This window comes from Callithrix jacchus, chromosome 9 (assembly GCF_049354715.1).
Source record: "Callithrix jacchus isolate 240 chromosome 9, calJac240_pri, whole genome shotgun sequence".
NCBI lineage: Eukaryota > Metazoa > Chordata > Mammalia > Primates > Cebidae > Callithrix > Callithrix jacchus.
Window position 1 is genome coordinate 112,053,446 of NC_133510.1, and position 21,936 is coordinate 112,075,381.

Consider the following 21,936-nt stretch of genomic DNA (forward strand, 5'->3'; position numbering starts at 1 on the left):
TTGTGGAACATGGATGGAGCTGGAGGCCATTGTCTTAGAAAACTAATGAAGGAACAGAAAACCAAATATTGCATGTTCTCACTTATAAGTGGGAGCTAAGTGATGAGAACACATGGACATGAAGAGGGGAACAGCAGACACTACTTGAGGGTGAAAGGTGGGAGGAGGGAGAAAAGCAGAAACAATAACTATTGGGTACAAGGCTTAGTACCTGGGTGATGAAATAATCTGTATTTCATCACCACAAACCCCCGTGACATGAATTTACCCATATAACAGATTCTCATATGTCATTATGTTGATGTCCTTGTGTAGTTTAGGGGAATCATTTACTATCATGTAATAAATCCCTGCTGCTCCTTACGTGTGAGTCTGAAAGTAGACTTGCCCAAATGTGAAGCAGCTCAGCACAGATCAATATCTGATATTCACCTGAGGGTCAGCCAGGCGTCCCATGCCCATTGACGTTTTCTTTGTCTGTGGGCTCTGAGTACATATGGGCATCTGTCCTGTCTAACAATCACCCAGGACTCTCATTATCAGTCTTAATTCCTCTGGAGGTTGATGGTCCAGCCCACTGGACAAACTACAGCTCATAGGCCAAATCTGGCCCGTGGCTTGCCTTTGTAAATAAAGTTTTATTAAAACACAATCATGCTCATTCATTTATGTATTGCCTACGGCTGCTTTCTCCCTACACTGGCAAAGTTGAGTCATTGTGACAGAGACCTGCAGATTTGCAAAACTGAAAATATTTCCCATCTGACTCTTTATAGAAAGGGTTTGCTAACCTATGGTTCAGCTCTTTGAGCTGCTAGCTTACCTCTTTGATCTAGTTTTCTGCCTTCCCTCCAAAGTGAATTTTTTGTATGCTACTGTACCCTGGGTTGTAACTGCCAACAGGTTTACAGTCCACATATGTTGAAAGTTGACTGATGCAATAGCACACTAAACAGATTTTTTTTTTCTTCACTGATGTGAGGTTCAGCTCCATGAGAGCTGGGACCTGAGAACTTTTCTCTGTCATCTTCTCCTCACCTGGCCCCACCACCATGTACTTGATCAGCATTCAGCCTCAAGGGTTGTGTGGCTGACTAGATTCTGTTTCCCTTCTTGTCCCCAACTCCTCAGGCCCTCCCAGTGAGGCCATGTGGGCCTTAGGAGATAAGATTGCCTCCACCATCGTGGCCCAGACTCTACAGATCCCAACCCTGCCCTGGAGCGGAAGTGGTAAGGGGCCCTGAGTTTCCCTCTGGGGGAGCTTCTCAGCCCAGTCTTGGTAATGTGAGCAGGCGGGGTGTCAGAAGTATGCTTGTAACAATTCTTTCCCTTGCAAATGTTACTTACTTTTTTATTTTTCCTAATGACCCACTAGCAAAATATTTAAAAATTTTAAATTAGTAAATAAGTGGTACAATTTATTGTATGCAATTTAGAAAATATCAGAGGTTCAAAAAAGAAATGGAAATCATTCATAATCCTGTGAATATGTTGAATCCAGTGTTGAACATTTATTATATTGTAGGTATCTACCTTTCCAACCTTTTTCTAGGCATATTCTTAAAAAAAAAAAAAAGAAAGAAAGATAAGATAGATCTTGGCCAGTGGCTCATGCCTGTCATAATCCCAGTGCTTTAAGAGGCTGAGGTGGGAGGATCCCTTGAAACCAGGAGTTCAAGATCAGCCTGGGCAACATAGCGAGACCTCCATCTCTAAAAAAGTAAAAAAAAAAAAAAAAATTAACTGGTTATGGTGGTGCATGCCTGTAGTCTCAGCTACCCAGGAGGCTGAGGTGGGAGATCGCTTGAGCCTAGGAGGTCGAGGTTATGGTGAATGGTGATGGTGCCACTGCACTCCAGCCGGGGTGATGAGATCCTGTTTTTAAAAGGAAACCACAACCCATCTTATGTTTCTTAGTTTGTGACTTTTTTTCCCGCTAATGAATATCTTTCTGTGTGAAAAATACACTTTATATCATTTAAGATGCCTGCATAGGATTGTATCTTAAGGATGTGTCATAATTTACTCAACAGTCCTCATAGTTAAACAATTCAGGTGGTTTCCAATTTATTTTTTCTGATTTAAAAAGATATTCAAAGGAATGTAGCTTTGATAATCTTACAGCTAAATTTATGTGTGCATTTTAATAATTTTCTAAGGATAAATTCCTAACAACCGTGGAATTTCTAGGACAAATTAAAAAATAAATAGGAGAGTCTCAGAAGTTTTCTATTAAATTTGATTTTTTTTCCCCTAAAGGTTGAATTTAAAATTTGGGATGGAAAATTTGTTTTCATTTGTTAAATCTTTGCATGGTTTTGGAAAATAATTATTCACATATAAATGACTCCATAAGGTAGAATTGGGATTTTTTTTGAGTGGGGGTTTAGATTAATATGGTTGTTGTTGGTAGACTCAGCCTGAGTTTCTTTCCTTTTTTTGTTATTTTGTTTTTTGAGACAGAGTCTCAATCTGTCACTGTGGCATGATCATGGCTCACTGCAGTCTTGACCTTTTGGGCTCAAGTGATCCTCCAGCATCAGCCTCCTGAGTAGCTGGGACTACAGGCTGAGGCCACCATGCCTGGCTAATTGTAAATCTTTTCTTCGTAGCGACAAGGTCTCACTATGTTGCCCAGGATGGTCTTAAACTCCTGGGCTCAAGTGATCCCCCACCTCAGCCTCCCAAAGTGCTAGGATTACAGGCATTAGCCACCACGCCCGGCAGTTAGTTTCTTAAGCTTGATTTCTTATTCAAGGTTGGGTTAGTTCTTGAGGAAATAAAAAGCCGTTGTGAGAAACTGAAGGGATGTGTCTGCATTCCACTGGTCCAGAAGCCCAGGTCTAGCACTACGTCGGCAGGGAGAGGCCCTGTGGTTTCTGGGTTGTGTGTGTTTCTCCCGGGTTTGGGAGGAATCAGCTTTCTTTGTGACTCTCCAGGCCTGACAGTGGAGTGGACAGAAGATGATCTGCAGCAAGGGAAAAGAATCAGTGTACCAGAAGACGTTTATGACCAGGGTTGCGTGAAAGATGTAGACGAGGGCTTGGAGGTAAATGCAGAGCCTGCAGGGGCCAAGGGGCCAGAACTGAACCCCCTCTTTGTCCTGGTAGCAGTTGGCAACTGCCTAACCTCTAAAGAGGTCTGTTTATCCTTTGCACCCAGGCAGCAGAAAAAATTGGTTTTCCATTGATGATCAAAGCTTCTGAAGGTGGCGGAGGGAAGGGAATCCGGAAAGCTGAGAGTGCGGAGGACTTCCCAATCCTTTTCAGACAAGTGAGCAGTTATTGCTGTGTCTTTTGCATCTGTCTTTGGGCATTGTTTGTGGGCTGCCAGGTTATTTCTCTTATTATTCTGTGACAGTCAAGAAGACATTTGTAGGAGCTGGATGTATCATTGTCTTGTATTTCGCAACAAATGTGTACATTTTTACTCAGAAAAGACCACGGTTTTGTGTTGATCTTTACAGAATCTTTTAGGTTCAAGTCTATAAATCAGTGCATCTAGAAACGATTTCAGACATACAGGATCAAAATAGCTGTTTGTGACTATGTTGGCCTATGGAGGAATTATGTATTTTTATAAATTTTAGTACTCTTGGTATTTCTAATGTTTCTAGATGATCTATTTTATTTTATTTTTGAGACAGTCTCACTCTCACCTAGGCTGGAGTGCAGTGACACAATCTCAGCTCACTGCAACCTCTGCCTCCCAGGTTCAAGCGATTCTAGTGCCTCAGCCTCCCGAGTAGCTGGGATTACAGGTGTGCACCACCATGCCCAGCTCGTCTTTTGTCTTTTTAGTAGAGACAGGGTTTCACCACATAGGCCAGGCTGGTCTCAGACTCCTGGCCTTGAGTAATCCGCCCGCCTTGGCCTCCCAAAGTGCTGGGATTACAGGCGTGAGCCACTGCGCCGTGCCTGATCAATTTTAACTGTAGGGATGAATTGCATATTTACTACTGGTAGCTAGTTTTCCTCTTTTAAAACCTTATGTCTGTCATTAGCAATGTTTAGAAAACATTTATCCTGACAATCTTCCCATTCTTAAAACAACTTTAATATTTCTAGGTTTTCTTCTAGACCTTCTTCTTTAAAATATGTATATTTTAAAGAGTTGTATTCAGTCTACACAAAATTTTGTTCTGCATTTAAATATTCCAAATTGTATATCATGAATATTGTTATTTTGTTATTCCAGCCCTGGCAACTATTTTGATGATTACTCAGTATTTTATATGTTGCTATAGCTTTATTTATGAAACTTTTCCTTTTTTGTTAACTGTTTAGTTTATTTCCACTTTGTTATTATGAATAATTATACAGTAATACTATAGTATAATATGATATTTAGTACTATAACACTTAGCTCTTTTTTTTCTTCTGAATTATTTTCTTGAATAAAGACTTGGGGAGAAAAACTTGGTTAAATAGCATGCACTTTACGTGCACTTTCAAACACGTATCGATATTGCTTTCTAGAAGAGTTTTACTAATTATACCACTCTTGGCAATATGTGAGTGTTACATAAAGCAGCAGGTTCACTGCCATGGTATCTCTGTTAGGGTGTGCAGGTGTTTTGGGGATTTCGGTGAGAGACGGAACTGATATTAAAAGGGAAGTCGCAGCAGCAGAACAGAAAGTTCACATCTACCCTTCACCCAGTTTCACTCGTTGGCACTCTCCATGTCACTTTGCACCTACGAGATTAACATGGGCACTTTTTGTTCAGTAGATTCCAGACTAGATTGAATTTCATCAGTTTTTGCACTAATGTCCCTTTGCTGTTGCAGGATTCAGTCCTGGTTTCCATATTGGATTAGTGGGTAATACAGATTTTAAAGCTTTTTTGCTTTTTAAAAAATAGACTTTATTTATTAGGGCAGTTTTAGGGTCACGGCAAAATGGAGCAGAAAGAATAGAGAGTTACCACATACCCCGGGCCGCCATGTGCACGCAAACTCCCAAGCTTCTTTATTCTACTTACATGAGTGCACTGTGAATATGTTCTTAATGTAAAAAGTCAATCAAGTCAGTGATGATGTGTTAAGAATAAAAAAGGGGCCGGGCGCAGTGGCTCACAGCTGTAATCCTAGCACTTTGGGAGGCTGAGGCAGGTAGATTACCTGAGGTCAGGAGTTTGAGACCAGCCTGGCCAATATGGCAAAACCCCATCTCTACTAAAAATACAAAAATTAGCCAGGCATGGGGGGCGCTTGCCTATAGTCCCAGCTACTCGGGAGGCTGAGGAAGGATAATCGCTTGAACCCGGGAGGTGGAGGTTGCAGTGAGCAGAGATGGCGCCACTGCACTCCAACATGGGCGACAGGAGCGAGACTCCATCTGAGAAAAAAAGAAAAGAATAAAAAAGGAAAACCCCTTTTCCCCATCACCTTCCAACTCTCCTTTCTCAGATGTAACCACTGTTACAGCTGGCAGGTGTCTCTTTTCAGCACTGTCACTGTATATACTTTTACATAGACATTCATACAGTTGCTTTATTCCTTTTTTCATAAGTGAGTTCATCCCATGCATAGTGCAAATTGTTTTTTTAAACTTAAATTGTCTTAGGAATCATTGTGCTTGAATACTGCCTTTTGTACTGTCTTTACGAATCTCTAGAAGACATGCCTATGAAACAATGCCTTATAGCTCTTTTGTCCTTAGATTCCACCCAGGAGAGCTGCTGAGAAAGCGCAGTAAGTGAAGAAAAAGACAACCGCAGATTAGTGTGTTTCGGTCCCATTTTCATTAAAAGAAACTTTCTCTGTATGTGTTGATGTATGCTTAGAAGAAAGCCAGTTTGGATGTCAAACTCTTAACAATGTATTTTCTTTATGGGATGTGATCATAGGGACATTTTACCATTTTCACAAAGTTCAACTTAAAAAAGAGAATATGTTGCAGGTAGTGACTATCTGGGGCTGGTAGGGCAGATGGTAAAGGAATTTACCAACACAGTTGATAGGTAAAGAAAGGCAGATTTATTGGAGGAAGTATGAAAATATGTTGCAAGATTGCAACGGGCAGCACAGCAGAGAAGGGGCTGTCTGCAAAGAGACAAGGGCTAGTGGGAGGTTTTATAGGGTGGTGCTGGAGGAGGGGCTATGAGGTCGTTATGTCCTGGGGTTGTGATTAGCCATCTCTCAGAGCAGGTGTACATTGTTCTTCCCCACCTGGGGCCCTCCCCCTCCCTTGTTACTTACTTATCAGGACTCCACAGAATATTATGTCTTTGAGACAGCAAAAGAAAGAGATCGGCAGAGTCCTGGATGGGTACGCTAACCCTGGATGGGTACTGCTTTTGTTTTATGTTCTCTCCGGAGAACTTCCAGAAGCTTCCAGAGGTGGTTTCCCCATGAAGATCAGGCTTCTCTGCTTCCGCGACAGGTACAGAGTGAGATCCCAGGCTCGCCCATCTTTCTCATGAAGCTGGCCCAGCACGCCCGTCACCTGGAAGTTCAGATCCTCGCCGACCAGTATGGGAACGCTGTGTCTCTGTTTGGTCGAGACTGCTCCATCCAGAGGCGGCATCAGAAGATCATTGAGGAGGCACCGGCCACCATTGCCCCGCTGGCCGTGTTCGAGTTCATGGAGCAGGTACGTTTCTCAGAGCCCAGGGAGCAGCTTCAGAGGGAGCCTTCTCAGCTCAGTCAGGAAGAACTTTCTACCATCAGTGTGGCTGGATGGTGGCATGGATGCCCAACAAAAGGTGGAGGGCCCATTCTAGAGGTTATTTCAGCATCACAAAGGTTTATTGGATTAGCTGATCTGTGAAGTCCCCAAATGTTTATTTTCTCTCCCCTCCCTACCTCTCCTTTTCCCTCCCCTCCCTTTTCTTCTTTTCATTTTTGAGAGCATCTCACTGTGTTGCCCAGGCTGGAGTGCAGTGGTGCAATCAGAGTTTACCGTAACCTCTAACTCCTGGGCTTAAGTGATCCTCCCACCTCAGCCTCCCGAGTGGCTGGGACTACAGGCACATGTCACCATGTCGTGCTAATTAAAAAAAATTTTTTTTCGTAGAGACAGAATCTTGCTATGTTGCCCCGGCTGGTCTTGAACTCCTGGCCTCAAGTGATCATCCTGCCTTGGCCTCCTTAAGCGCTAGAGTGACAGGCATGAGCCACCACACCTAGCCAGTCCCCAAATATTTTACACGTAGCAGGTGTTCGGTCTGCATTTGGTGAAGGAACTCATAGTCATTTACAGTTCCCCGAGGAGACTTCCTGTTTCTTCGCAGTGTGCAGTCCGCCTGGCCAAGACCGTGGGCTATGTGAGTGCAGGGACAGTGGAATACCTCTACAGCCAGGACGGCAGCTTCCACTTCCTGGAGCTGAACCCTCGCTTACAGGTGGAACATCCCTGCACAGAAATGATCGCTGACGTCAATCTGCCGGCCGCACAGCTACAGGTGAGAAAACTGGCTCAGGGCCCTGGGACTTCTCTGCCCTGGGTTGCGGGGGCCATGTTCTGCTCCCATTAGTCCATCCCGCCCATCTCTTGGCTGGCTGTCCCAGGGGAATGACTGGCCAAAGAGTGCTTTGAGAAACCTGTAAAAGGTACAGTTCTCCCTGGGAAAATATCTTTTTTTTTTTTTTTTGAGATGGAGTTTTGCTCTTGTTGCCCAGGCTGGAGTGCAATGAGACGATCTTGGCTCACCGCAACCTCTGCCTCCACGGTTCAAGCGATTCTCCTGCCTCAGCCTCCTGAGTAGCTGGGATTACAGGCATGCACCATCACGCCCAGCTAATTTTGTATTTTTCTGCAGAGACAGGGTTTCTCCATGTTGGTCAGGCTGGTCTCGAACTCCCAACCTCAGGTGATCTGCCTGCCTCAGCCTCCCAAAATGATGGAATTATAGGCTTGAGCCACCATGCTGGGCGAAAATATCTTTTATACAATTTCATGGCATTCATGGACCCCCGATACCTATTCATAGACCCAAAGAAATGTGTCTTAACCTTTTTATCGTTACCACTTCCCACAAGGAGCCTTTGAACACGTTTATACCCTAATTCCTGTCTTGTGAAATTTTAATATCACAGATATATACCACATATCTGTTTGGATATTGTAGTTATAGCTGTGCTTTATTCATAAAAAGAGTGAGATTTGTGTCACTCCCAAGAACAAATATTTGTCTCTTCAGAGGCAATATCACCCATGTTAAGAATATGTGACCCAGAGTTATAAACTTTTGGATTAAAGGGAACGCTAAATTTCTTTTTATTTTTAATTTTTATGGCTCTATAGTAAGTGTATGTATTTATAGGGTACAAGAGATATTTTGATACAGGCCTGCAATGTTTACACATCAGGGTAAATGGGTATCCATCCCCTCCAGCATTGATCCTTTGTGTTACGGTGTTATGAACATTCCAATTATACTCTTTTAGTTAATTTGAAAATGTATGATAAATTATTGTTGACTGTAGTCACCCTGTTGTACTATATCAAATACGAAGCCGTATTCATTCTATCAATCACTCCAGTTTTGCTCCCATTAACCATCCTTTCTTTCCATGCTCCTACCTCTTCCTTTCCAGCCTCTGGTAAACATCATTTTATTCTCTGTCTTTGTGAGTTCCATTGTTTTAATTTTTAGCTCCCACAGATGAGTGAGAACATGCAAAGTTTGTTTTTCTGTTCCTGGCTCATTTCACTTGACATAATGTTCTCCAGATCCATCCATGTTGCAAATGATGGTCTCACTCTCTTATGGCTGAATAGTATGCCATTGTGTGTATGTACGTACCACCTTTTCTTTCCTCTTTTTTTCTTTTTGAGATTGAGTCTTGCTCTGTCATCCAGGCTGGAGTGCAGTGGTGTGATTTTGGGTCACTGCAACCTCCACCTCCCAGGTTCAAGCAATTCTCCTGCTTCAGCCTCCCTAGTAGTCGGGATTACAGGGGCACACCACCATGCCGGCTAATTTTTGCATTTTTAGTAGAGATGGGGTTTCACCATATTGGCCAGGCCAGTCTCAAACTCCTGACCTCAGATGATCCACCTGCCTCAGCCTCCCAAAGTGTTGGGATTACTGGTGTGAGCCACTGCTCCTAGCCTGTACCACATTTTCTTTATTGAATCATCTGTTGATGGACATTTAGGTTGATTCCAAATCTTGGCTATTGTGAATAGTGACACAATAAGCATGAGAGTACCACTATCTCTTCCATATGCTCGTTTCCTTCCTTTGGAATATATACTTCGCGGTACGATTGCTGGATTGTATGGTAGTTCTACACTGTCCTCCATAGTGGTTGTACTAATTTTCAGTCCCACCAGCAGTGTCCGAGGGTTCCCTTTTCTCCACATCCTTGCTAGCATTTCTTATTGCCTGTCTTTTGGATAAAAGCCATTTTACCTGGAATGAGACGATGCCTCGTAGTTTTGATTTGCATTTCTCTGATGATCAGTGGTGTTGAGTGCCTTTCATATGCCTGTTTGCCATTCAGATGTCTTCTTTTGGGAAATGTCTATTCAGATCTTTTGTCTAGTTTTAATTGGATTAGTTAGACTTTCTTCCTACTGAGTTGTTTTAGCTTCTTTTTTGTTTTTGAGACAGGGCCTTGCTCTGTTGCCCAGGCAGGAGTACAGTGGCACCATCATGCCTCACTGCAGTCTTGACCTCCTGGGCTCAAGTGATTCTTCCACATTAGCCTTCTGAGTAGCTGGGGCTACAGGTGTGCACCACCATGCCCAACTAACTTTTAAAAAATTTTTGTAGAGATAAGGGCTTGCTATGTTGTCTAGGCTGGTCTCAAACTCTTGGGCTCAAGCAGTCCTCCCACCTCAGCTTTCCAAAGTGCTGGGGTTACAGGCTTGAGTCACCATGCTCATCCTTGAGCTTCTTATGTATTCTGGTTATTAATCCCTTGTCAGATGGATAGTTTGCAAATGTCTCCTCCCAGACTGTGAGTTGTCTCTTCCCTTTGTTGTTTCCTTTGCTGTGCAGAAGTTTCTTAACTTGATGTGATCCCATTTTTCCTTCAGTTGTGTCTGCCTTTGGGGTATTACTGAATAAATATTTTCCCAGACCAATGTTCCCAAGAGTTTCTCCAATGTAAGTTTCATAATTTCAGGTCTTAAATTTAAGTCTTTAATCCATTCTGATTTGAAGATTTTATGGTTCTTCATTGATGATTCTGCATATGGATATCCAGATTTCCTAGCACCATTTTTTGTATTGAAGAGATTTTTTTCCCCACTGCTTATTCTTTGCAAGTTTGTAAAAATGAGTTCACTGTAGATGTATGGATTTGTTTCTGGGTTCTCCATTCCGTCCCATTGGTCTATGTGTTTGTTTTTATGCCAGTACCATACTGTTTTGGTTACTGTAGCTCTGCAGTATAACTCATAGTCAGGTAATTTGATTTCTCCAGTGTTTTTTCTTTTTATTCAGGATGGTATCAGCTATTCTGGGTCTTTTGTGTTTCCATATAAATTTTAGGATTACTTTTTCTATTTATGTGAAGAATGTCATTGGTATTTTGATAGGGATTGCATTGAATCTATAAATTGCTTTGGATAATATGGCCATTTTAACAATACTGATTCTTCCAAACCATGAACATGGAATATATTTCCATTTTTTTGTGTCCTCTTCAATTTCTTACATCAATGTTTTATACTTTTTGTTATAGAGACCTTTCACTTATTTGGTTAAGTTTATTCCAGATATTTAATTTTATTTGTAGCTATTGTAAATGGAATTACTTTCTTGATTTATTTTTCCAGATAATTTACTGTTGGCATATAGAAATGCTACTGATTTTCATATGTTGATTTTGCATCCTGCAAATTTACTGAATTTGTTTTATCAGTTTGAATAGTTTTTTGGTGGATTCTTTAGGTTTTTCCAATTATAAGATCATATCATCTACAAACAAGGATAATTGGACTTTTTCCTTTCCAATTTGGATGCCCTTTATTTCTTCTCTAAATTTTTAAATTGTTTTCTTCCATCCTTCCTTCTTTCTTCTCTCTATCCCTCCCTTCCTCTTTCTTCCTTCAGCAGAATTAAAAAATTTTTTCTCTATTTTTTGAGTTTGAAAGATTTCAAAAAAGTTGCAAGAATGATACAATTAACACCCATATGCCCTGCATGTAGGTCTATCAGTTGCCACATTTGCTTTGTCTCTCCTCTGTCTGTTTGTCTAATTTTGGGGTGCTCAATTTTTTTTTGAGATGGAGTCTCACTCTGTCACCCAGGCTGGAGTGCAGTGGCACAATCTCAGCTCACTGCAACCTCTGTCTCCGGTGTTCAAGCGATTCTCCTGCCTCAGCCTCCCGAGTAGCTGGGATTATAGGTGCACACCACCATGCCCAGATAATTTTTGTATTTTTAGTAGAGGCAGGGTTTCACCATGTTGGCCAGGCTGGTCTCGACCTCCTGACCTCAACTGATCTGCCCACCTCAGTCTCCCAAAGTTCTGGGATTATAGGCATGAGCCACCGTGGCCGGCCATGGGCTGAATCTTTTGAGCAATGATTTGAGTGAACCTTTGTAACATACGCCTCCGAATACTTTAGTCTAAGGGCCTTCTAGAACAAGAGCATTCTGGTCCAATATCCTGGTGCCATTATGACACTTGAAAACAGAGCATTGATACCACATCTATATCTAATATGTACCATTCACATTAAATATTTTCCTTATTATTCTAAGAATGTCTCTTTATGGCTGTTTTTTGTTTGACCCCTAAATCTGAGATCCAACCCAGGGTGACACATTCCATTTTATTTTCATGTCTCTTTAATCTGAAAGCATTCCATAATCTATTTTCATCCTTGACATTAGCATTAATTTTTTTTTTTTTGAGATGGAGTGCAGCGGTGCACTCTGTTGCCCAGGCTGAATGCAGTGGTGCAATCACAACTTGCTATAGCTTCAACCTCCCAGGCTCAAGTGATCCTCCCACCTCAGCCTCCTGAGTAGCTGGGACCACAGGTGCAAGTCACCATGCCCAGCTAATTTAAAAAAATTTTTTTCTGTAGAGATGGAGTCTCATTATGTTGCCCAGGCTGGTCTCCAACTCCTAGGCTCAAGCAATCTGCATGCCTCCGCCTTCTAAAGTGCTGGAATTACAGGCGTGGACACTGGCCTTCTTGAGTTCAGGCAGAATGTCCCTCACTCTGGATTTCTCTGACTTGTTTCTCCCTGGTTCGATTCCTGCTACGCATTTTGGCAGAGTATGACACAGGTGTTGTGTCCTTAATACATCCCATCATGAGGCACCAGATATTAAATTTGATAATTTGGTTAAGCTGGTTCCATAATTGTCTACCTTTTACCCATTCTTTATGTCCAGTTTCTCCCTCAGGTGCCCTTTACAAAAACCTCTTTTAAGTTTGCAGCCAACACTGTTACTTCTCACCTTCCCTAGCCCTAAAAGTCTAGCACTTTTACGTGATGAGTGTATTTTCTTGTGTGATGTTATTTCATAAATATTTTTTCTTTTCGCAACTGTGCTATTTGCTCCACTGTGAAAAATTCATGCCTACGGCTTTTTTTCTTTTCTTTCTTTGCCTCTCTGGCCACAGTAGAGTACCATGTTGTCTATGGAGTAGTGCCCATATACCCTAAATCATTGACTGAACCCCTTCCTCTGTTGCATCTGCCACTGTGCCTGGTGTTTGGGGCCGTGTTCTGGTAGGACTGACAGTCTGTGGGTTGGATCTCTTGATTTTAGATTGCCATGGGTGTGCCTCTGCACCGGCTGAAGGACATCCGGCTTCTATACGGAGAATCGCCGTGGGGAGTGACTCACATTTCTTTCGAAACCCCCTCAAACCCTCCCCTCGCCCGAGGCCACGTCATTGCTGCCAGAATCACCAGTGAAAACCCAGATGAGGCAAGTCATGGGGCCCCTGTGTTTCTGCCATCTCAGATCTCCCAGCCTGTGGGGGACCCTGTATGTTAGGCTGGGAAGAGACACTCACATGCTATCCAGGCATCTCAGTTTACAAATGGGGAAACTGAGGCACAGGAAGGGACATGCTATGTTTTATTGGATCATTGGATTTATTAGATTTTTATTTATTTCTATTTTTATTTTTGAGATAGAGTCTTACTCTGTCACCCAGGCTGGAGTGCAATGCTGTGATCTTGGCTCACTGTAACCTCTGTTTCCTGGGTTCAAGCTATTCTCCTGCCTCAGCCTCTCAAGTAGCTGGGATTATAGGCACCCACCACCACACCCGGCTAATTTTTTTTTTAAGACAGGGTTTCATCATGTTGATCAGGCTGGTCTTGAACTCCCGACCTCAGGTGATCTGCCCGCCTTGGCCTCCAGAGTGCTTGGATTACAGGCTTGAGCCACCATGTGAGCCTGGCCTAATTATTGTATTGTTAGTAGAGATGGGGTTTTACCATGTTGGCCAGAGTGGTCTCGAACTCCTGACTCAAGTGATCTGCCCACTGCAGCCTCCCAAAGTGCTGGGATTATGGGCTTGAGCCACTGCCCCCAGATTTATTGGATTTTTGGATTATTGCCAGTCTCTGGGGCGAGCCTTCCCGCATCTCAGTACTCACAGGATACTACTGCTGCTGGACATTGTCACCCCACGTTACAGGCAAAGAGCCTGGGCTAACTTGCTTCCTGTCTCCTGCCTGGGACCTGCCGAGGCCTGTCAGTGGACTCCAAAAGCCATGCCCATCTTTGGGACAAGCTGCCAGGTTTAGAGCCCTAGTTCTTGGATTTCCTGCCTCCTGTGCCTTTTCCCACAGTATTAAGTCTGGCTCATTATAGAGTCCCTTAGTGACTTGGTCTTACTTGGGTCTTAAAAAACAAACCAACTGGCATCCCTTACAGTTTACATGCATACTGACTGTTGATTGTCACAGGACTCATCAATCTACTACAACGTAATTGCTTAATTATTACATTCAGGAATCTAGGGGTAAGAGAGGGCATACCTCCACCCCTTTTAATTAAATAATTTTAAGCTCGGGTAGCTGTATTTGTTTGGGGTTCTTGGCTGCGAACCAAACACCAACTCTGGTGGACAAGCAAAAGGGGAATTTTTTGGAGGGATAATGGCTCGTTCCCAGGTTGCTGGGAGGATGGAGGACCAGGTATGGCCACAGCCCAGGCACTTGGGCTGCTCCATCTCCCACCTCTACATACTTCTCCCCAAAAACTCATCCCTTAGTTCAGGAGCCCCAAGCCCAGTGACAGGTGCCATGTGCACCCACTCTTACCAAAAGTGTACTCAGGGGGAGACGAGCTGTCCCCCCAGAGGGGATCAGCTGTGTTGACAGCGGCCTGGCTGATGGGGTGAGGAAGAGGGGAATGGAGCAAGGGAGGGAGGAAGGGGTAGGAAAGGAAGGAGGGAAGGGGGAAGTGAGAAAGTAAGAAGGGAGAGAGGGAGGGAGGAAAGGAACGAGGGAAGGAGGAAGGAAGGAGAGAAGAAAGGAAGGAAATTTCAATGAAATGGCCTCTTCCCAGCAGCAAGAGCCCTGCCTGGGATGCCTTGGATTTCTTCACCTGCAGAGGTTTTCATTATCCAGAATGGGATATCTAACCTGTCTTCACTTTTATATAAACTTTTTATTTTTAAAAATGTCAAGCATATATAGTCAGAATGACCCTTCACCCAGCTCCAGCAATCATCAACATTCACCCATTTAATTTAACACCTGCACTGCAATCTCCATCCCAACTTGCTTATTTTATTTATTTATCGATTTGGAGACAGGGTCTTGTCTGTCACCCAGGCTGGAGTACAGTGGCGCAGTCAGTCATGCCTCACTGCAGCCTAATCTCCTGGGCTCAAGCAATCCTCCTGCTTCAGCCCCACAAGTAGCTGGGACTGTAGGCATGCGCCACCACGCCTGGCTATTTAAAAAAAATTTTTTTTGTAGAGATGGGGTCTCCTGATGTTACTCTGGCTGGTTTTGAACTCCTGGGCTCAAGTGATCCTCCTGTCTCTGCCTCCCAAAGTGCTGGGATCACAGATGTGAGCCACTGCGACTGGCCCAAATTGGTTATTTTTTTACAATTAAAAAAATAAGCATTGTAGGCATTGAGGTTCTCACATGGGTACACCCACGAATAGATCCATCCATACCTGTAACAAGAGACATCAGTATTTTCTTGACTACTCTGTCTTTGGTTAGTGTAGGGGATCTTGGGTCTTCCCAGGACTGAATTCTGATGAAAATATATCTGGAGTAATGACTTCTTCCATTTTGCATTTTCTGTCTGGACTCCAGGGGTTTAAGCCGAGCTCTGGGACTGTCCAGGAACTGAATTTCCGCAGCAGCAAGAACGTGTGGGGTTACTTCAGCGTGGCCGCTGCCGGAGGCCTGCACGAATTTGCGGATTCCCAGTTTGGGCACTGCTTCTCCTGGGGAGAGAACCGGGAAGAGGCCATTTCGTCAGTATCTCCTTTCTTTCCTCCCTCCCTTCTTTCCTTCCTCCCTCCCTCTCTTCCTCCCTGTAACTGGGATTATAGGCGTGGACCACCATGCCTGGCCAGTTCTCTCTCTACTAATCATTAACTGTTATAGTCAATAATTACAACAATGATAACTAATCACACTCATAGTTTTAACATTTTTGATCAATGACCATGTACATTACTTAGATTGATCATTTCAATTCTCAAACACCCTCATGAAGTCAGGGCTAAATTTTCCATATGAGGAAACTGAGGCACAGAGCACTCAAGTCACTTGGCCAAGATTACCCAGCCGGTAAACTGTGGCTCTGAATCAATATGCTGGCTGTGTCGGTCAGAGCCCTCTCTTAACTCCTGTGCTTTTCTTTTTATTTTGGAGACAGAGTCTTCATCCAGGCTGGAGTGCAGTGGCGTGATCTCAGATCACCGCACCTTCTGCCTTCCGGGTTCAAGCGATTCTCCTGCCTCAGCCTCCTGAGTAGCTGGAGGCCACCATGCGCCACCATGCCCAGCTAATTTTTATATTTTTGGTAGAGATGGGGTTTTGCCGTGTTGCTCAGGCTTGTCTTAAACTCCTGACCTCAGGTGATCCGCCTTCCTCAGCCTCCCAAAGTGCTGGGATTAATGCGTGAGCTACTGCGCCTGGCCACTCCTGTGCTTTTCTAGTTCTCTGAACCACACAATTGCAGGGACTGTTGATGTATGCATGAAATTGGAAAACAATCCGTGTGCCTTTCCCTTCAAGGAACATGGTGGTGGCTTTGAAGGAACTGTCCATCCGGGGGGACTTTAGGACCACTGTGGAATACCTCATTAACCTCCTGGAGACCGAGAGCTTCCAGAACAACGACATTGACACCGGGTGGTTGGACTACCTCATCGCCGAGAAAGTGCAGGTGGAGAGCGAGCTGCCTGTGTTTCCTCTGTGGATGGCCAAGACCTCAGCTTCCTCAGGATACTGAAGTGCATTCTCTCCTAGGCCGAGAAGCCGGATATCATGCTCGGGGTGGTATGCGGGGCCTTGAACGTGGCCGATGCGATGTTCAGGACGTGCATGACAGATTTCTTACACTCCCTGGAAAGGTAGGGCCTGCGGCAGTTCCCTTCCCCTTTTGTGATACTTGTTAGTGGCTTAGGAGGCAGAACATGTCTCCTTTATTTGTGTGGCCAGTTAGTCACCAGGCAATTGGTGAGTCTCTCCTCTGGTCTTGCCTCTGGGAAATTCCTCTGCAGATAAACCTAGGCCACCCTCAAGGAGGCTGTGAGTCAGGGATGGGATTCTCAAGGCCAGGGTGGCAGTTAGCGTATAGACTGTTGTGTACGGATCCATGCTGACTTGTGTAAGGTACATCATAATAGTGAGGAGTTGAGTTCACGGAGGTGGACTCGGGAATTAAAGCGGCTGAAAGGTTATCTCTACAGATGGGTTCATTCCCAGACCGTCACCTGAATCAGAGGGTTATCATGAAATGGACCAGGATGGAAAGCAGCAGGTGATCTCTGTTGGATTGGCCAGGGTTTCTCAGCCTCAACACCATTAACATTTTGGGCTGGATCGTTTTTTGTTGTGGGAGCCCGTCCTGTGCATCGTAGGATGTTACAGCATTCTTGGCCTCTACCCACTAAATGCCAGGAGCAGCCCTTCCCTCTGAGTAATGACAGTCAAACATATCTCCAGACACTGTCCAATGTCCCAGGGTTAGAAGCAGAATCACCCCCAGTTGAGAACTGCTGTGAAAGGCAAATGAAACTATCAAAAAGAAAATAAAACGAGAAACTTTTATTTCTTGCTCTGTCAGTCTTGCTCTGTCACCCAGGCTAGAGTCTAGTGGTATGATTACAGCTCACTGCAGCCTCGACTTCCTGGGCTCCAGTGATCTGCCCACCTCAGCCTCCCAAGTCGTTGGGACCACTGGTGCATGCCATCATGCCTGGCCGGTTTTTAAAAATTTTTGTATAGATTGGATCTCACTATGTTGCCCCCCAGGCTGGTCTTAAACTCTTGGCCTCAAGTGATCCTCCTGACCCAATTCCCAAAGTGCTGGGATTACAGCATGAGCCACTGTACCTATCGAGAAATGTTTTTAGTGCTTGGTTATGCTTTTGAATGGTAGTAGAATCACGGTCCCTGTTTCTTATATAGGCAGGAGGCAGGATCTTAAATGTGAAATTTTTCTGAGAGACCATTATGGATTTTGCTCCTGAAAAGTCTTTTTAAGATTTCAAATCCTTCAGCAAGCACCAATTCCTTAAGTTCTGAGGAATGTCAGGCTCCTTGCGATGATTCAGGTTCTGTGCATATCTTTTAATCAGACTTAGCTTTTTTTTTTTTTTTTTTTTTTTTTTTGAGGCACAGACTCGCTCTGTTGCCCAGGCTGGAGTGCAATGGTGTGATCTCGGCTCACTGCAACCTCTGCCTCCCAGGTTCAAGTGCTTCTTGTGCCTCAGCCTCTCAAGTAGCTGGGGTGACAGGCACATGCCACACACCTGGCTAATTTTTGTATTTTTAGTAGAGATGGGGTTTTGCCGTGTTGGCCAGGCTGGGCTTGAACCCTCAGCCTCAAGTGATGTGCCCACCTAGGCCTTCCAAGGTGCAGGGATTACGGGTATGAGCCACTGCCCCCAGCTCAGGCTTGGCATTTTTAGTGCAGTTAGGTTTGCTGATGCAGAGAGCTGCGTAATTTTTTTAAACACAAGGGGTGGCTGTGGAGTTCTCAGTCCCTCCCAAGGCTGACCACAGCCCTGTCTTTTCTTTCAGGGGCCAGGTCCTCCCAGCAGATTCACTACTGAACATTGTAGATGTGGAATTAATTTATGGAGGTGTTAAGTACATTCTCAAGGTAAATGCCTCTGTGTCTCTCTGATGTCTCCAGCAATCTGCAAACTTCAGGGGTTTCTTTCTTCCATGAACCATCCCTGGAGTGGATTTGCTCATGCTTGGGTTTCAGCACTTGTGTTCCTCGGGAATCCCCATGTGGTCTGTGTCCTTGACACCTAAACACTTTGACTTTTAGAACATGTAGGGCTGTGCAGTCTGCGGGGGGCACGATGGAGCATGGGTAAGTTTCCTGTAGCTGTGGTGACAAGGTGCCATGAATTGGTTTAAACCAACAGAAATTTATTCTGTCTCAGTTCTGGAGGTCAAGTCTAAAATCCAGGTATTGACAGTCTGTCTGAAGGCGCTAGGGCAGGATCTGCTCTGAGCACCCCCCCTCCGCCAGCTTTTGGTGTTATTGGCAGTCCCTGGTGTTTTTTGGCTTGTGGATGCCTTGCCCCAGTCTCTGTGTCTGTCTTCTTTTTTTTTTTTTCCCAAATGGAGTCTCACTCTGTCACCCAGACTGGAGTGCAGTGGCGTGACCTCAGCTCACTGCAACCTCCATCTCCCAGGTTCAAGTGATTCTTCTGCCTCAGCCTCCTGCGTAGCTGAGATTACAAGCTTATGCCATCATACCCAGCTAATTTTTGTATTTTTAGTAGAAATGGGATTTCACCATGTTGCCTAGGCTGGTCTTAAACTCCTGAGTTCAAGTGATCTACCCATCTTGGCCTTGCAAAGTGCTGGGATTACAGGCATGAGCCACTGCCTAGCTTCTACCTCTCTGTGTGTGTGTGTGTGTGTGTGTGTGTGTGTGTGTGTGTGTGTTCACATTGTCTTCCATGACTGTGTCTCTGTGTCTGCTCTCTTGTAAGAACACCAGTCACATTGGATTTAGTGCTCACCCTAATTCAATATGATTTAATCTTAATTACATCTGCAAAGATCCCATTCCAAATAAGGTCAGATTCCAGGACAGCCATGAATTTTGGAGGGTATTATTCAGCCCCCTGTAGAATGTGAGCAGGGACCTTGCTGAGACAGCATAGCGGACCTGAGTCTGTTTCCAGGGCCTATGAAGCTGGTTATGTTCTGTGTCTCTGCACCACGTGTGGATTTCTGGCATCTTCCCGGTTTGCTACTGGAGTTCCTGGCGCTTACTCTGGTTGCTCTCCTCTGTTGGAAGTGTCTAGTTGCCCTTCATGGGCCATCCAAGGTCAATTCATCAGAGTTTAGAGAATGTTCTGAGATGCACAAGAAGGGGCCGAGGCTTGGTGTCCCAGCCGTGGTGTTCTGGGTCCAGGGTCCTTGGGGTGAGCCAGCTGCAGCATTGGTGCCCCAGGTTTCAGTGCAGCAGCAGGAGGCTGTGTCCCCTGTTAGTTCAGGCCTGCCCAGCACTCCCCAGCCTCACACTGTGGGGAGGGGAAGAGGACAGAGTTTGAGTCTGCTTCTGAGACAGAATTTTTGTCTTCTTTAATTAATACTTTCTATTTAACAGTGATGAGCATGAGCAGAACTCACAACTTGGGAGATGTGGGGGCTTTAGTTCAACTGAACCTGTGTGTCGTTAATCAGGGTGTGTTTTCAAAATCATCCTCCTTTGCCCCTACTGCCTCTTGGCTACCTTTGGGGACCTGGCTGCCCCCAACTTGATTTTAAATGTCACACATGCACAATGTAGAAAATTCCAAAATTTCAAGCAACCATAAAGAATCAGGAAAATAAATCCATCATGTGCTAATGCTTAGAGGTAATCATGATGAACATTTTTTTTTTTGAGATAGAGTCTTGCTCTGTCACCCAAGCTGGAGTGCAGTGGCACAATCTCAGCTCACTGCAACCTCTGCCTCCTGGGTTCAAGCGGTTCTCCTGCCTCAGCCTCCTGAGTAGGATTGTAGGCGTGCTCCACCACACTTGGCTAAATTTTGTTATTTTTAGTAGAGATGGGGTTTCACCATGTTGGTCAGGCTGGCCTCGAGCTCCTGACCTCGTGACCCACCCGCCTTGGCCTCCCAAAGTGCTGGGATTATAGGCATGAGCCACTGTGCCCAGCCCTGGTGAACATTTTCACAAATCTTTGTTATATATTTTTTCTTTTGCATTAATTTTAAAAAGTTGAGATCATGGTGCAAATACAGTTTTACAGCTCTGATGTGATCATGGCATAAAGTTTTAAAGTTTAAAAAAAATATTTTTGTTAATAACATCGAAAACTTTACGCCATGATCATATCAGAACTGCAAAAAAAATAGTTTTACAGCTCTGATCCGATCATGTTATTAACAGAGTTTTCGATGTTATTAACATAAGTTGAAACTCATGTCTGCAGCACTGTCTCCCTGAACTTGCAGTAGTGATGGGAACGTTCCCTATCTACTGTGTCCAATATGCCGCATGTGGCAACTGAACACTTGAAAGTGGCAAGTGTGACTGAGGAACTGAATTTTACATTTTATTTAATTTTGATCAATTTAAATAGCTGTGTGTGTCTAGGCTCACCATATTGGGCAGGGCAGATCTAGAGTGTTCCATTGCAAGGCTGATGGCTTGCTAGTTTGGTTTTAATTTTTATTGTTATCATAAATAATGTTGCAATACACATTCCTCTATTTCTTGCTACTGTGTGTCATAACATGTACATTTTATAGGTTGAAGGCCCTTTAGGGTGTGTGTTTTCTGAGAGAGAACTGAACTGAAGTAGTGGATGGGGCAGGCGCTCTTCCTGGAGGGAGGTGTAGTGCTGGGCCAGGGCTTGGCTGTGTGTCTCTCTTGCATATCCCAAAGCTCTTGTGTGCTGCTAGGCAGAGCTGGGTCTGGGGAGCAGAGCCCTAGTCCATCTTCAGGTGTCTTAGTCCATTTGGGCAACTGTCACAAAATACCGAAGACTGAGTGGCTTCTAAACCACAGACTGTATTTCTCACAATTCTATAGCTGGGAAGGTCAATATCAAGATACTGGCAGATTTGGTGTCTACTGAGGACCCACGTTTCATAGATGCTGTCCTTTCACTATGTCCTTAGATGTCAGAAAGGGTCCAAGGAGCTCTGTAAGACATCTTTTATAAGAGCACTAATCTCTTTCATGAGGGTCCCACCCTCATGATCTGATCACCTCCCAAAAGCTCTACTTCCTAACGCTATCACACTGGGGGTTCGGATTTCAACTTACGAATTTTTGCAGGGATACAATCATTTAGTCCACTGCACCTGGCTGCTGGTGGAGTCTTCAGGGCTGCCTCACCAGAGTGAGAGCTGGAGACTGGAATCAGAAGGGAGACTCTAGCCCCAGAGGGCACACAGTTGGCATGATGGCTTGAGAGGGACTATATCAGCGGCCATTAGCCTACCCACGGGTGGCTCGCTGACTCCAGGCCTCCCCTGGCCCCATCAGCAGCTGTTCCCTTGGCAGGGATTGTGAGGGCTGGGTCCCAGAGGCAGGGATGTTCATCTTGGCCCTCTGCGGTGGACAACCAGCTCTTGTTTGTTGTTAGCGGGGCCAAACGGTGCTCTGGGAGCACATCCTGAACCCAGGTGGTGACAAGGGGCCTGTCCCCACAGGTGGCCCGGCAGTCTCTGACCATGTTCATTCTCATTATGAATGGCTGCCACATCGAGATCGACGCCCACCGGCTGAATGACGGGGGGCTCCTGCTGTCCTACAATGGGAACAGCTACACCACCTACATGAAGGAAGAGGTGGACAGGTGCGTGGGGGTG

General features: G+C 44.7%; 1 protein-coding gene across 17 annotated transcripts in view; it reads left to right on the top strand.

Annotated features, from left to right (window-relative positions):
• ACACB (acetyl-CoA carboxylase beta) overlaps positions 1-21,936 on the top strand; it is a 166,099-nt gene that overhangs the window by 64,755 nt on the left and 79,408 nt on the right. For all 17 annotated transcript variants that reach the window (XR_013522094.1, XR_013522091.1, XR_013522092.1 and 14 more), the window contains 11 exons: positions 1,132-1,230; positions 2,940-3,049; positions 3,163-3,273; positions 6,388-6,597; positions 7,238-7,408; positions 12,693-12,854; positions 15,218-15,381; positions 16,151-16,301; positions 16,385-16,488; positions 18,164-18,245; positions 21,778-21,923. Coding sequence is in view for 12 of the 17 variants with exons in the window: in XM_035257508.3 (XP_035113399.1) it covers positions 1,132-1,230; positions 2,940-3,049; positions 3,163-3,273; positions 6,388-6,597; positions 7,238-7,408; positions 12,693-12,854; positions 15,218-15,381; positions 16,151-16,301; positions 16,385-16,488; positions 18,164-18,245; positions 21,778-21,923 (1,510 nt within the window). In the remaining 5 variants the exon portion in view is untranslated. The remainder of the gene's footprint in view (positions 1-1,131; positions 1,231-2,939; positions 3,050-3,162; positions 3,274-6,387; positions 6,598-7,237; positions 7,409-12,692; positions 12,855-15,217; positions 15,382-16,150; positions 16,302-16,384; positions 16,489-18,163; positions 18,246-21,777; positions 21,924-21,936) is intronic.